Source organism: Lygodium microphyllum, chromosome 24 (genome assembly GCF_053477565.2).
Source record: "Lygodium microphyllum isolate KBCC chromosome 24, Lygodium_microphyllum_v1.1.10, whole genome shotgun sequence".
Classification (NCBI taxonomy): domain Eukaryota; kingdom Viridiplantae; phylum Streptophyta; class Polypodiopsida; order Schizaeales; family Lygodiaceae; genus Lygodium; species Lygodium microphyllum.
The window spans coordinates 23,908,128-23,922,664 of record NC_141158.1 but is presented as its reverse complement, the minus strand read 5'-3'; the positions used below and the strand labels follow the sequence as shown (position 1 = coordinate 23,922,664).

Genomic DNA, 14,537 nt, shown 5'->3' with positions numbered 1-14,537 from the left:
GGGATAGCTGGAGATCGAGAAGGGTATCCTATTTCTTATGGTTGGTGGCACATGGAAGCTTCGCGGTGGAAAGTTGGCTTGCCCAGATACAGAAGGAGGGAGTTTGTAAGCGCTACACACAGCCTCTGGAAACCCCAAAACATTGCCTTTGGTCGTGCCAGGCAACGCAGCTAGTATGGAGAGGAGCATGTCGCATCCTTCGCCGCATGGCTTCCAACCTTGGATGCATCTCTTGGAGAGCTTTCTGCTGGCAGGCAGTCAGCTAGGGTTGTCACCTTCTGTATGAGGCCGGGATGCAAGACACGATATTCATTATCGAGGCAGCATCATGCGCAATGGTCGATTTGAAGGCTCTACCCATCCGCTAAGTATTAGAGCCCACAACGAATCGCTCTGAAGTATGGGAGATCATAGAGAGTCTTACTGGATGGCATATCTAGAAGGCGCGGTGTCAGGAGATTTTTGGCTAAGAGAGACTTTCAATACATGCGACCCTAGCAGAGCTCTGGACCTGCATCATCCACTCCCTCCACGGACGATGGGATCAGGTGCAAGGCGAGTCTAGGGTTCATCAAGAGCTCCATTGTCATTTCATACGCACTTGAGGTGGCCAGGATCAGTTTTTCGGGCTGCAAGCAGGCAGCCCCAAATGGCATTACACCCCCCCTCCATGGCTTCTTGCCCCCATCCCCCCTAGACCACCCTGAGAGGCTTGTACATTTGATATATTTGCGACTCGGCATCAGTTCCAGCTATTCTGTTGAGCATGAGCACTTCCTTATATTCAAAGGTTTTTCTGAAGTAATATAATTAGCCACTTTTTATTTGCAAAAAAAAAATATCTTATCTGTTTGATTTTCAACCAATGCCAAGAATTTTTTAAACTTGTCAAGCACTTCATCCTTGCTACAAATAGGATAAACCCATACCTTCCGTGTAGCATCATCAACAAAGGTAACAAAGTATTTCTTTCCCCTTGAAGATAACCCTGGCATCTAACATACATCTGAATATACTAACTCTAGAGGAGAAGATTTCAGCGAAAGAGACTTCTTATGAGACATCTGTGCATGTTTACCATAAACACAATGATCACAATGCTCAAAATCAGCATAACGAAGACAAGGCAAGTAACCCAAACGAGAAAGCACTTTCATTCTAGTTTGACTCATGTGTCCCAACCGGCCATGCCACAAAGAAACACTTGGCTGCTCGGTCACGGCAGCAACATGGTCACGCACACTAGATACATGGAGAGGATACAAGGTATCACTTTTACAACCTCTGGCAATCACTCTAGATCTCTTACAGATCTTCCATTTCCCATCACCAAAGGTGGTATAAAATCCATCATCATCTAGCTGCCCTATGCTAATCAAGCTCTTCTTGAGCTGAGGTACATGCCGTACATGCTGAAGTGTGAAGACAGAACCATGCTGAGACTACAAGTGCACAACACTGCCAAGACCTACAATGTCACATGCATAGTTGATCCCCAAGATGGACAACACCATGTTGACCCCTTGTATAATCAAAAAACCACTCATGATGAGAGGTGACATGAAAGGAAGCACCTGAATCTAGAATCCAAGTCTGCATGTCATCATCCGTATCTGCAAGTAAAGCATGAGTACTAAAGTGTGAAGAAACAAAGAGTACATCATTTCCATTGTCATTGTCGTAAGTGACTACATTCACCTCTTCAATTTTAACATTGCTCTTCTTAGGCTGACTCTCTTTCTTCTCTTCCTTGCTATCATCTGTCTTCTTGCCCTTTTCTTTCTCTTTCTTCAATTTGTAGCAGTCACATTTAAAGTGATCCTTCTTGCCACAATGATGGCATTCAACATCCTTACCACGTGATTCATTGCATCCCTTGCTATCAGATTTGCCTTTCTGCTATGATCTGCCCCTAATATGCAAAGCACTGGAAGACTTACTGGATGCATTGTTCAGCCGATTCATTTCTTCCATGAGTAGAGCACTCTCTACATCAGCATACAAAAGTATCACATTAGAATTACTCATAGCAGTCCTGAATGTATCCCAACTCTCTGGCAAAGTGCAAAGCAAGAACGTAGCCTTAAATTCTTCATCCATCATGAACTTCAAGGCAACTAGCTGGCCAAAAATGGAGTTAAACTCACTCAAGTGAGTAGACATTGATACACCCTCTTTCATACGCATTTCCATAAGCTTTTTCAGCCAATAAACTTTGCTAGCGGCACTCTTCTGGGCATACAGTTCTTCCAGTTGAGTCCAAATAGCATAGGCAGAATCCAAACCTTCAATGTTAAACAGCAAGGCATCAGAAATCGATAACTCAATGGTTGAGCATGCAAGCTCGTTTAACTCATCCCAGTCTTCCTGTTCCATATCTGCGGGCTTTGCCCCTTTGGTCTTAATCGACCTTGCCTGCTTCTTCTACAACAGGATATTATAGCACTGTTTTTGCCAGACTGCAAAGTTATGTGCTCCTTCAAGCTTCTTAATGTGCATGAGCTGACTGCTGTCACTGCTGCCAGCCATGATTTTCAACCCAAATGTGACCAAAAATTTCAGCAAGTGCAGGCCCAAACTGTCACACAAGTGACCAAGGTACAAACAAGTACCAGCCAGCAATAACTAACCATGTAAAAGCAGAAATTTCAGATCTGCAAATAAATTTTCAGAAGCACTAAATCTTGTGCTACAGCACTCCACAACTGATTACTTCCATTCCAAGGATAAATACATCACATTACATGAGAAGTCCCAAATTTTAGCTGCAACTTCTGTTGTACATGCACCCACGGGCACAAAATTTGACACACATGGTCAAAAGCCCCAAATTTTTTGTGCTCAAAGCATCAACCATACATCTGCACTATCTCTAACATGCATAGAATAGGCCAATTTTGCCAAAATAGAGCAATTTCAGTAGAACCCCCAAATTTTTCCAAGTGCTAGATGTCCAAATTGCATGGAATTAAACCCGCATGTACATAAAATGACCAAATGGCACACAAATTTCACCCAAATGGCAAAAGCCCCAAATTGCACGGGATCCAATGTGCATCAATGTCGAGAAATCGAGTAAATTTCAGCCCAATTTTTGCCTATACATGAAAAGCCCCAAATGTCAGAGGCAAAATGTCACAAATTCCTGCAATTTCTGAGACAAATATCACTATTGTGTCTTGCTCGCATCAAATCTGGACAAATCCCCAAATTTTTTCAAGTCCAATGTACACAAATTTCACTAAAATAGAAGAAATTTCACCAAAATGTGAAAAAACCCCAAATTTTTACGAGCAATTGTGCACTGATTTCACAATTTCTGAGTCAAATTGTCCCCTTCTGCATCAAAGTCCCCAAATCCGAGAAAAGCCCCAATTTTTCCAAGCCAGATTTGCACAGATCTGGAAACTGTGCTTCCACACGTGAACGCCGTCAAAGGAAAGGGGGTAAAAGAAAAGATTTGGAGAAAATTTTTGATTTTTTTTTTAACACATGACGTGGTGTTCGTTGACCCGCTTGCCTGTCATATCAGTCACGCGACATGACTAGTTGCATGTCTCATCATGCGCCTGCAGAGACCGCTCTGTCTGCCGGTCTTTCCCCGTCACGTTGTGCCTGCACTTGCCTTGTTGCATGACTACCTCGTCACACACAGCCCGTCAACTGTGCGTTGCGTCAGTGCCCCACTGGTCCGTTGTTGTCTACTTGGTCCTGACCGTGTCGTTTAGCACCCGTCAATTGCTTGATGACGTCTGTGGACTGGGAAGCGTTGGGATTGTCCGCACGGAAACTTAAGTTCTGATACCAATTTGAAGTGAGCGATGCGCAATGGCAACACAATGTTTGGCGATAAAAATGTTAGGTAGAGAGCGAAACATGAGCAAGAGTAGAGAGTGAGAGTCATAGAGAGAGAGACATAATGTTCTTGGGTACAATTCTTGTGTGTACCTCTTTAGGTTTTAGATAGATATATATGAAAGTACAAATGTGATGTGTGTGTGTTCACACCCGTGTACATATAAAAGGCCCGATGGCCCTTTATTCCCAACATTTACTTAACCATGTGATTAAAAATTAATCCACATGTGAAGTGAGGTTTCAAAGATACATGTCCTCATGATAGCCCTCCCCTTAAAAATCCTTGCAATCGTCCTCAATTACACCGCCAAATGCATCAAAAGTAAAATAGTGGACTGGAATTTCCACAATGCATCATAGTTAACACAACATTGCGCACTCTTGCTCAATAATTCTATATGCCCAATACATGCTGAAAATTACTAACCAACATAATATAACATAAGACTTACAAAGAATCTCAAAAACATTACGAGATTATCATATGACATCTCTATTTCTCATGAGTTTAACTCATCTGGCAAAACCAAACCATAGCATAGCATAACCAAGCATAAACCATGGTTAAAACATCAATGGCATCATAACATATGTTGTTGTCCATGGAACCAAATGTAAACCATTGAAAACTTAGCATAATCTGATCACAAACTGATCACTTATTGATCTGAGAACTGATCACAAATTGTTGAAAATGTGACCCCAAGCTGATCACAAACTCAATTGCAAAAGCTAACCAGTAATCAATAGAAAAAATGATACAAAAGTAATCCCAAAAGTAACCATAAATGGTTCTCAAGCTAATTAAAAACTGAGCTAAAACTTATCAAAATTTTTGTTCTCAAAATTAAGGTAAATTTCATGCCAAATTGATCATAAGCTAATGCAAAAGTATAGTTCCAATGCCCGGGGGAAACTCATACTCATTTGCATACATCTCACAATGACTAGTACACTAAGTAGTGACCTCATGGCAAATATACTATCAACACACTACCTTGGATGCATATGGAATACATCTGAGATCCACTACATACTATCAGCACAGTACCTTGGGTGTATACAGAATACATCTGAGATCCACTACATACAAGAGCTGTCCATAACTGGATGAGTGGCTCTAACTTTCAAGTAGTATCTCTTGGAAACTTTACCTTTAACCTTTCTTTCCTTATGTACTAAAATCTGCTCGAGTACCAAAATCTCATCCAGCTCCTCAACCTCAAGCTGAATTTTGGCAAACATATCCTTTGGCACATCACCATGAAAAGGCCTCAACAAGCTGACATGAAAGGCATTATGTATCCGCTAATGTGGAGATAATACAACCAATATACCACATTCTTGATCTTCTTCACACCTGAAAGGGCCCATAGTATCTCATACTCAACATCACATACAATCTTTCTCTTCCTTTCATCTTTTTCAACCTTGCCTTTTCAAAGCGCAACAACGCATAATCACCCTTTGCAAATTGCAAGGCATATCTGTGGCAATCAGCTGCCCTCTTTTACTTTTTTTGCAATCTCTAAAGTGAATATTTATTTTTACATAGGCTACATCCAAGTTTTCCACATAACGATCAACCTCAAAGATCTTATCCTTAGTTTGTAGAATAGGTGGTACCTGCCTGCCACCCTCACATCCTCAAATGGAGCTTTGCCCGTGGAACTATGAACTGTGTTGTTATAAGCAAACTCAACCAAGGGCAAATACTACTCCCACTATGTCTTGTGGTCTAAAACATAGCACCTCAAAAGATCTAATACTATGGAATTTGCTTCCTCAAACTGACCATCTGTCTGCAAATGGAAGGATGATAAGAATTTCAGCATAGTACCCATATTCTCAAACAACCCCTTCCAAAATAAGCTGGTCACCCGGGGGTCTCGATCACTAATGATCAACTCTAGCATACCATGATACTTAAAGATGTCCTGCAAAAACAATCCTACCATATGATCAAACTTTATTTTCTTCCTCGTCGGAATAAAATTGACATGTTTGCTAAACCTGCAAATGATAGTCCATATCCCATCATTCCCTATAGGTGTCTTAGGAAGCTCAAAAATAAAGTCCGTTACTATGCTCTGCCAAGGCCTATCTAGAATAGGCAAGGGCTGCAACAAACTCGACATGTTTTACCTATCATTCTTTAGCTTCTGACATACGATGCATGTCTTAACAAACTGTTCTATATCATGCCTCAAAGCTGGCCAATAAAAGAAATGTTCCACTGCCTTGACCGTGGCATCAATACCTCTATGTCTTGCATATAGAGAAGAATGACTTTCAATGATAACTCTAGGCCTTAACTACTTTGAGACACACAATCATCCATGCATAATCAAAAATCCATCTCTTAGCACAAAGTATTAATGCCTTTGGCCATTGCAAAGCTGATCATAAACATTAGCAAAGTCTGAATCGGCAACATATTGTTCTTTCATGGCATCCAACTCAGTGGGATAAACCATGCTGATGGCCGAAATTTGTGACTTACGCGACAATGCATTGGCCACAGCATTCTTTTTTACCATCAATATATACAATCTAAAAGTAAAACATAGAGAGAAAATTTGCCCATTTATATGCTTCTCTAACAACTTTGTCTGCATCAGAAACTATCTCAAAGTTTGATGGTCTGTCCGCACTGTAAAATCAGTCCCCCAACAAATAATGTTTCCACGTAGATAGTACGAGAATTATAGCAAAGAGCTCTTTCTTATAGACTTGCAAATTCTTTTCTGCACCGTGAAGAATTCGGCTCCTATAAGCCATAACTCAACCGTCCTGCATAAGAACAGCCCCAATGTTGTTACCACATGCATCACATTGAGCTATGAATGACTTCCTTAGATCAGGCAACACAAGTACAAGATCTGAAGTCATCTTTTCCTTCAACTTTTCAAATGCTGAAATTTCTACTATTGTCCATTTATATGGCACATCCTTCTTTCACAAAGCATGCAATGGAGATGCAATTTCAACATTAAAAGTGGAACAAGCATTTGTAAGTCCAAAAGGCATAACAAGAAACTCATACAATCCAAAAGATGTCCTAAAAGCCGTCTTAGGCACATCTTCCGGTCTAATGCGTATCTAATGATACCCACTTTTTTTTCATCTCTATACGGTTGAGTATGGCTGCCCCTTGCAATCTATCCATAACATCGTCGATCCCAGAAATCGAAAAGCGATTCTTTATCGTGATCTTGTTCAAAGCATGATAACCAATGCACATACGCCATAAACCATCCTTTTTTTGCACCAATAGTATTAGAGAACAAAAAGGAGATAAGCTTGGCTAAATCAGTCCTTGTTCTAACAGCTCATTCACCTGACTCGTGATCTCCTATTAGTGCTAAATAGTGATCTTTTTTGCAAGAGCATCAATCATTGCATACATATGGTGACACCATGGCATACCAAGCAATACATCACAAACCTCAAGTGGAGCAATGAAGAACTCTTCGTTGTCCACATATCCTTGTATATGCAACCAAAGCTTTCCAATGAGTGATGTGGCGGGCTCTGCATGGCCTTTACATACCATTCCAACTTCCCCCATGGGTCCCATCTCATCCTCTTTGATGCCTAGACAAGCTGCCATGTCACCAGAGATGAAGTTGGCTCGTGCATCATTATCAAAGAAAATCAATGCATATTGATTCCTAACTTTGCCCCATGCTCTATACAACTCAGTAGCATCATCATTGGGCTAATTACTAACAACATCGAGCACCAATCCCACTAATGTTTTGGGCTTTTTCCTTTAGAATCCCCCTGATTTTCTGATTTTCCAGCTTGTTGCCTATTAAGACAATTCCTTGCAATGTGACCTTCCTGTTCACAAATAAAACATTTATTTGCAGCCATAAATTCCCTACGTTGTGCCAATGTTTTCGAGCCCTTTCTTTGCTGTTTTGGCCTCTTTTCAGATTGCTTTTCAAATCTGCCCCTTTTTCATAACTTTTTATTTTGCTTCTCCCCACTCTCTAGGAAGTCTGAATCCTTCCCACGCAACAAAGCATCGACTATAGCAACAGTCTCTATAGGCTGAGACATGCTAGACACGATGGATTTAATGCAAAAATCCCTAATTCCTTTGAACAGCCCACAAACGTATTTTTCCACTTGCTCATGAAGAGATACAGGGAAATAAGAAGTAATAGACAACAATGCATCCCAAAACTTCTTATTATATTACTCCAAATTCTTACATTCCTTAGCATCCAACTTATTCCAAGTTGTCATAATGTCCACCTCAAAGATACTTATTAACCAATTCGATACAAACATTTGCTTGAATTGTACCTACGTTGGCAATGTTCTACCTTGCATCAAAACAATGGATCACCACTGTATTGCATTCCCTTTCAAGAAAGTGACTGTCTTTCAAATCTTCAAGGACTCCGTGAAGTTTCCCCTTGAATAGGTTCCATCAAACTACTGAATGAAAGTCAAAGCTTTCAACCTATCTTGTGCACCACTACAAAACTCAAACTTCACTGCATTTCCATTCTTCTCACAGTCTTTTGCTGCTCCTTTGGGTGTCAAGTTGTCATACACTAGCTGTTGCAAAAAGGGTGCATTTGCTGAATTTGCAAAAAGGGTGCATTTGCTGAATTTACATCAAAACCAACACCAAACGGAGCATTCGCATGACCAACATTCATTCCTTGAGCCCCGTAAGCATTCGAAGGTGCAGATGCAGTACCAAACATGCTACTTTGTACCCCAAGCATCAAACCAATGCTGCCATACATAGAGTTTTGCATATTTCCAGTCATACCCGAATACATTGGCCCTTGCACACCATGCATTGGTTGCTACATACCATAAGGATTTATGTCATACATTCCCATCTATGGTCCTTGTCCAACCATAGCATGAAAAATCATGCTTTCACCAAAACATCCTAGCTGCCCTATCATAGCATACATGCCCAACTCTCCAAAATCCATTGGATTTGCACTTCTGTGATTCAAATGAAGGGTTTGGCATTATCTTCGGTACATCTTGCTATCCCGAAGGTATAGAAGACATCTTCTTCTTCTTGTCTTTGCTATCCTTCTTTGGAGCATTCAAAAATCGAGTAAATTGAGGATCCTTTTCCAATTTAGCAAAGAGATTTGCTATTGTCCTCATCCAATTCTTAAACTCATCAAATTTCTCTTCACTTTGCTAGTCATCAATCTCCTTATGCCATGAAGGCCGTGCATCTTGGCCAACAGCAACATTTTCAGCTTATTGTCCATGATTTGAGCCTTGTCCAAGGTCAAGCATTGTATTTCCTTCATTCCCATGCGAATGTTCATACTGAGAGGTATTATCATTGCTTGAGTCCATCTCATTGTATGAAGACATATTGCTGTAATTTCTCAACTAAGAGTAAAAATCAACACTAGCACAAAGCTTTGGCTTGTAATCAGGTGCCTCAAGTACAACAAATCAAAAAATTGAGTGGTATCCCAACAATGAAACCATGAAACCAACCTTCCTTCCGTGGATGGGTGGTAATTCAGTGGTTACAACTTAGTTAAAGCAGTAACATTTATTACAAAACTGAGAAATGCAAATTAACTTACAATCTTGGACAATGGACACCTTGTTGGCCCCAAAACCTACATCCCTTTCAGTATTTCTTTAACTTAATTGAAAAAAAAGTTGATATACAATTAGATTCTCCCAATCCCTTTCGGTATTCCAACTCCCCTTGCTATCCAAATGATCAGCAAGCCTTCAATCTAATTTATCCCTTGATTTGGACAGTCAATTACCTTCACCCGCTTTGATGGAGATGAAAAATGCCCCAAATTCATTGATTTGCTAGTCCCATCACTTGAATTTGACTGAAAACAACTCTAGCCCTGTTGAATCCACGTCTTGGAGCTTCCAATTTCTAGCACCCTTCTCGAGGCTGCTGCTAAACCCTAATTTATATCTGCAGATTAGGATTTACACCAAAGAAATCTGAAATTTCTCAACCTCTAGCGATCTCAATGCTGCAATATCTCCTCCTAATAGTCAACATACATATATTCGTTACTTATCTACAATTATTATATTGGAGACTTATTGTGTTCAACTTCAAGTTTCTATGAGGATGCTATCTCTTGGTGCTTCAAATATACCCATTTCAGAGAGAAATACCATGCGACAAAAAAAGTCTCAATGCTATTATTCTGACAAAAAAGTTATACCTCCAAAAGAAATCTCAGTGCTATTATTGTGCTTCACAACAAGAGAAAGTGTGGATGGCAACGACGGGTGACGACTCTCTTGGCGAGTCTTTCTCTTCTCTCAATCCCCCTCCATCTATATGGCCTCGACAATGGCTATAGGGGCCTTCCTTCTAGGCTGCTAGTATAGGTGATGGGGTCATCCCTCACAACTCTCGTGCTAGAGAGTGTAAAAGGATAGTGAGATGGGATAAGTAAACCTCATCTAGATGAGCCTCATCTATACAAGTATACAGGTATACACGTTCCAAAGAGGGATTTCTGTCGTAAGGATATATATTTTTGAAACCTCACTTAACATGTGGATTAATTTTTAATCACATGGTTAAGTAAATGTTGCACATGTGAGGTGTAACTGAGGTTAAAATAAATTTACGAGCTCAAAATCCAAGAAAATCACGAGATGTCAAAGACAAAAGTTAGTATAAATTATACCGCACAAGTACTTGGTGGGATCTGGTGCCACGCATTGGCCTAGGTCATTCATTTGGCCATAAGTATTAGTTGGTGACAGTAGAGATATCAAAATAATTATTAGATTAATTTTTAGATTTTTTAAAGACTAAAATTTAATATTTAATTATGGATTATGCTAAAAAAACCATTTGGGAAGACTGCCACTTTTGTCAAAAATGCCCATGCAAGACTGAAAAAAATCTTTAGAGACTGGAGAGAGGCATTTTAGTGTATTCAACCTACACGAGAGAGGGAGGAGATATTGCTGGTCTAATTTACAGCCATTGGAGGACCTTCTAAGGCAACCAGGGGTGGGAGAAGACCAATCAATAGTAGGTGACAGCATCTACAGGTCATTGAGACAGGGTAGCAACAATAAATGACTGATTTTCTTCAATTCTTTGCATCTATAAGCTGTTGAGACAGGGCAACAGCAATAAAGGAAGATTTTCATCAATTCTTCGCGAAGAAAGTCTGAATTTTCTCTCTCCTCAGCATTCTCTCTCATCTCCCAAGCTTTCTACAACCTTGTTGTAACAAACATGGTCCAATACCTTGGTCCCTTTGGAATGGAAACTTTGGAAGGACATGTTGTGGCCATTCCTTTCCATCCTTCATCATTATCATTCTCTCTTTCAGTCATCAGCCATTAACATCATCTCTTTTGCTGCCACACCTGCATCCAAGAGCTGCCACCTGTCCCAATGACCTCACACAAAGACTAGTTTTTCTGTGTTGAAATTTACTGAGGTATTACTCAAAACAATGCACTTAATACTTGAGTTACAAAAGACCAAAACTCAATAAAGAAAGGCACAGAAGACATGTACTGAATGCATAGAGCAGTAAACACTACACAATGTGGTTAAAGCTGTGGATTTAAGTGGTGTTCCCTGCAAGTTTAAGAGAATTATTGATGAGAAACTGCTAAGGTGGTTAAATTGCAGAGCTGCATATATGTCACTGCTGAAACTATCCTCTCCACACAGAATGCAATCACTCAAAGACCTATGCTGATGGCTGATGCAAACCTCAAGTGCAGCTACCAAACACAAGTATACTGCTGTTTGACCCTGCTACAGAGCATACGATTTGCCTTGACAGCCCACATGCAAAGCAGATTGCAATAAACACTTCAAACCACCCTCTATTGCAAGCACCATTGTTGTCTAATCAAATATGAAAACCAAGCTGTAAGTATTGTTTAGGTGAACAGTGAGATTGGTTTCTTTCTAGAAGAAATCTCCACACTAACAATCAGCCAAAGTGTTGTTTGGAGTCAATCAGTTTGCCATTCTATTACTTATTATTTCCAACATAGTTGTCTCTGCCTATGCTTGTGACATATATATTATTTAGTATAAGTAAGACATTACCTCCTCTTACCTGATGTGCTTAGATTAGAGATACATGTGTTGATCGTGCTCTCCCATGTCATATAAAATTTTTAAATTAAAGTTGAGCTTGATCTCATATCCAAAAATTTGCAAGTCTAAAACTTTCCATTGCTTGAAAAAACAGGTACAAAAGCTAAGAGAGACCACGTCCCTACCTATCCAAATTTAAGGTTCCATGAACTAGCAAGCCCAACGAGATCTTCTATCAAGAAATTAAATACAAACAGTTTTTTAAAAAGAGATGAGGGAGAAGGAAGAGTCGGCTTGGTCATGCAGCATGTGTAAATAATTCATGCTAGAGTATTTCATAAAACTGGTAAATCAAAATCACCTAACCTCAGCATGTATGCATTGCACTTCTTTAACTCGAAACTTGGTGTCTTTGTTGCGCTCTTCATTTTCAAGTACCATTTTAAGGTCATTAGCCAAAGTAGCATTCGCATGATGGCCCAAACTAAATGTTGCAAGATCGATATCACCATCAGGAAGGTATGTTTTCAGTGGTACCGAGCCAAATGTGCAAACCTAAAACTTCACACATTAATGAGGACAAAGGAATTTGCTGACATAACAATGCCAAAAGTAGAGGGATACCAGTGTTTAACATTTAAAACTAGCATCTAAACAGCTATTTAGTTCTTCCTTATAATTTTGACAAATCTCACCTGGCATCCAAAGTATTTTCTGATCAGTCTCTCCACATATTCAGTTACAGCCCTCCTCTTTGCTTCTGAAAGTCGTGAGGGCTGAATGCACTCTATGAGGTCGCCTGTTACTGATTCCACATCATCCCATGTCTTGTCATATTCAGGTATGGAAAAAAGAAAAACAGACGAAGATGCTCCAGGCAGAAGGCCAGTTAAAACATCGTCACCCATGCAAGCCTTATTGTTGAGTGACCCTAATGGTATCGCACCTCTTGAATGTTTATCACCATCATCCAGACCATTCAATGTACTGAAAAATTTGGTTTAATGTTTACTTAAAATTTCGAACATGGAGTAAGTATTCAGTACATAAGCTACTTCAAAAATCATTGTGAAGGTTTTCAACTCACAGAGCTACCAAACTATGACAACTATACTTATACAAGCAATCCTACTCGATTGAAGAACCTATTCCAGTACTTAGTCAGTCCATAAATCATTGCGAAGGTTTTCAAATCATGGAGCTATTAAACTATAACAACTATAATTGTACAAGCAAACCTACTATATCGATGAACCTACTTCAGTTTTGCTGTGTCCTGTCAAAGTCTCTAGCAATTGATCAATCATTATATTTCACACACACACACACACTCTCTCTCTCTCTCTCTCAAACCCCAGTTCTATGGCGACCAAAAGAATGTCGGAGACATGGGGGGGAACAGAGTGTGTGGACGCGCACACCCCCCCAATCTCTCTCTCTCTCTCTCTCTCTCTCTCTCTCTCTCTCGCTGGGGTGGAACAGAGTGTGTGGATGCGTGCGCCCTCCGAAAACCCCCCCCCCCCCCCCACACACACACACACACACACACTCTCTCTCTCTCTCTCTCAAAACACACACAACCATACATCTGTGTATGCTTATGTAATTAACAATGTAAAACATGCTCATGTAATGACCCACCATTGTATGAGGTAATCACATTGTGTTCTCCGAGAAAACTGTACATTGTGTTCTCCGAGAAAACTGTGTAATTACACGTGAAAACACACCTGATCGTAGATCTACTGCCTTCCTCAAACCAGCTGCTTTTGCTGCCTCTGTTCCAAAACCAGCTGCTTGTGTCAATGGGAACAAACAATTGCGCTTGAGGCCTGATCGCAGCAAGCAAATGGCAGTCCCAAGGCTTCAAAAGGGGCTACTTCCGATGGATTTCTTGGGTTTTCTCTGGAGATCTGTGTTAAGAACCGGTGCGACAGGCGAGCTGATATTCGTCCTCTTAGACCCACAATAAAATGGTGTTGTATGTGAGAGAGAGAGAGAGAGAGAGAGAGAGAGAATGTGTATGTGTGTGTGTGAATTTTTAAAAATACTAAAACATTGAATTTTCCCAGGAAGAACTTAAGAAGAGTCCAGTCAATTACGAAAAATTAATTATTTTCCTCGCAACGTGTTTTTGACCCGCCCCCATCCCAAATAAGAAGGGGGCATCCCGGAGAGAGAGAGTGCCTGCCTAACTTTTGGAACGTTTGAGTATTATGAGAATCAGGCCAGACCAGCTAGTTATAAGAATTTTGGATTCTAAGAGAACCTTCACACACAAACCATGCCTTTATTTACTCCTTTGATCGCCTTCGCTTTGCGCAGCAAAATAAACCTTTTTTTTTTTTTGTTTCCTCTTTTGGTGTAGTTACAAAGTCCAAGACATCATTTCCACATTCAAGATAGACTCGCAAAGCATGCCCTCTGAAAAACCCTTCTGAGTATGTCAACAAGCAGCAACTTTGATGGTAGGGGCAAGTGTGTGCATTTCAAAATGTTTTTGGTTCAAATCCTCTCATCTCAGTGACTTTGAACATCTTATCCTATGGGATAAAATACCCCTCTTATTAGGGTTTGGGCGGCATCATCTAATTGCCTTTTTTTTTAAGAT

At 40.2% G+C, this 14,537-nt stretch overlaps 1 protein-coding gene across 1 annotated transcript in view; it reads right to left on the bottom strand.

Annotated features, from left to right (window-relative positions):
- The window catches only part of LOC148014921 (uncharacterized), a gene marked incomplete at its 5' end in the record, with an annotated part of 90,677 nt that extends 76,885 nt beyond the window's left edge, over positions 1-13,792 (bottom strand). Inside the window, 3 exons of the mRNA XM_087665143.1 lie at positions 12,293-12,481; positions 12,622-12,731; positions 13,657-13,792. Of these exons, the coding sequence (XP_087521269.1) occupies positions 12,293-12,481; positions 12,622-12,731; positions 13,657-13,792 (435 nt within the window). The remainder of the gene's footprint in view (positions 1-12,292; positions 12,482-12,621; positions 12,732-13,656) is intronic.
- Positions 13,793-14,537: the final 745 nt, after the last annotated feature.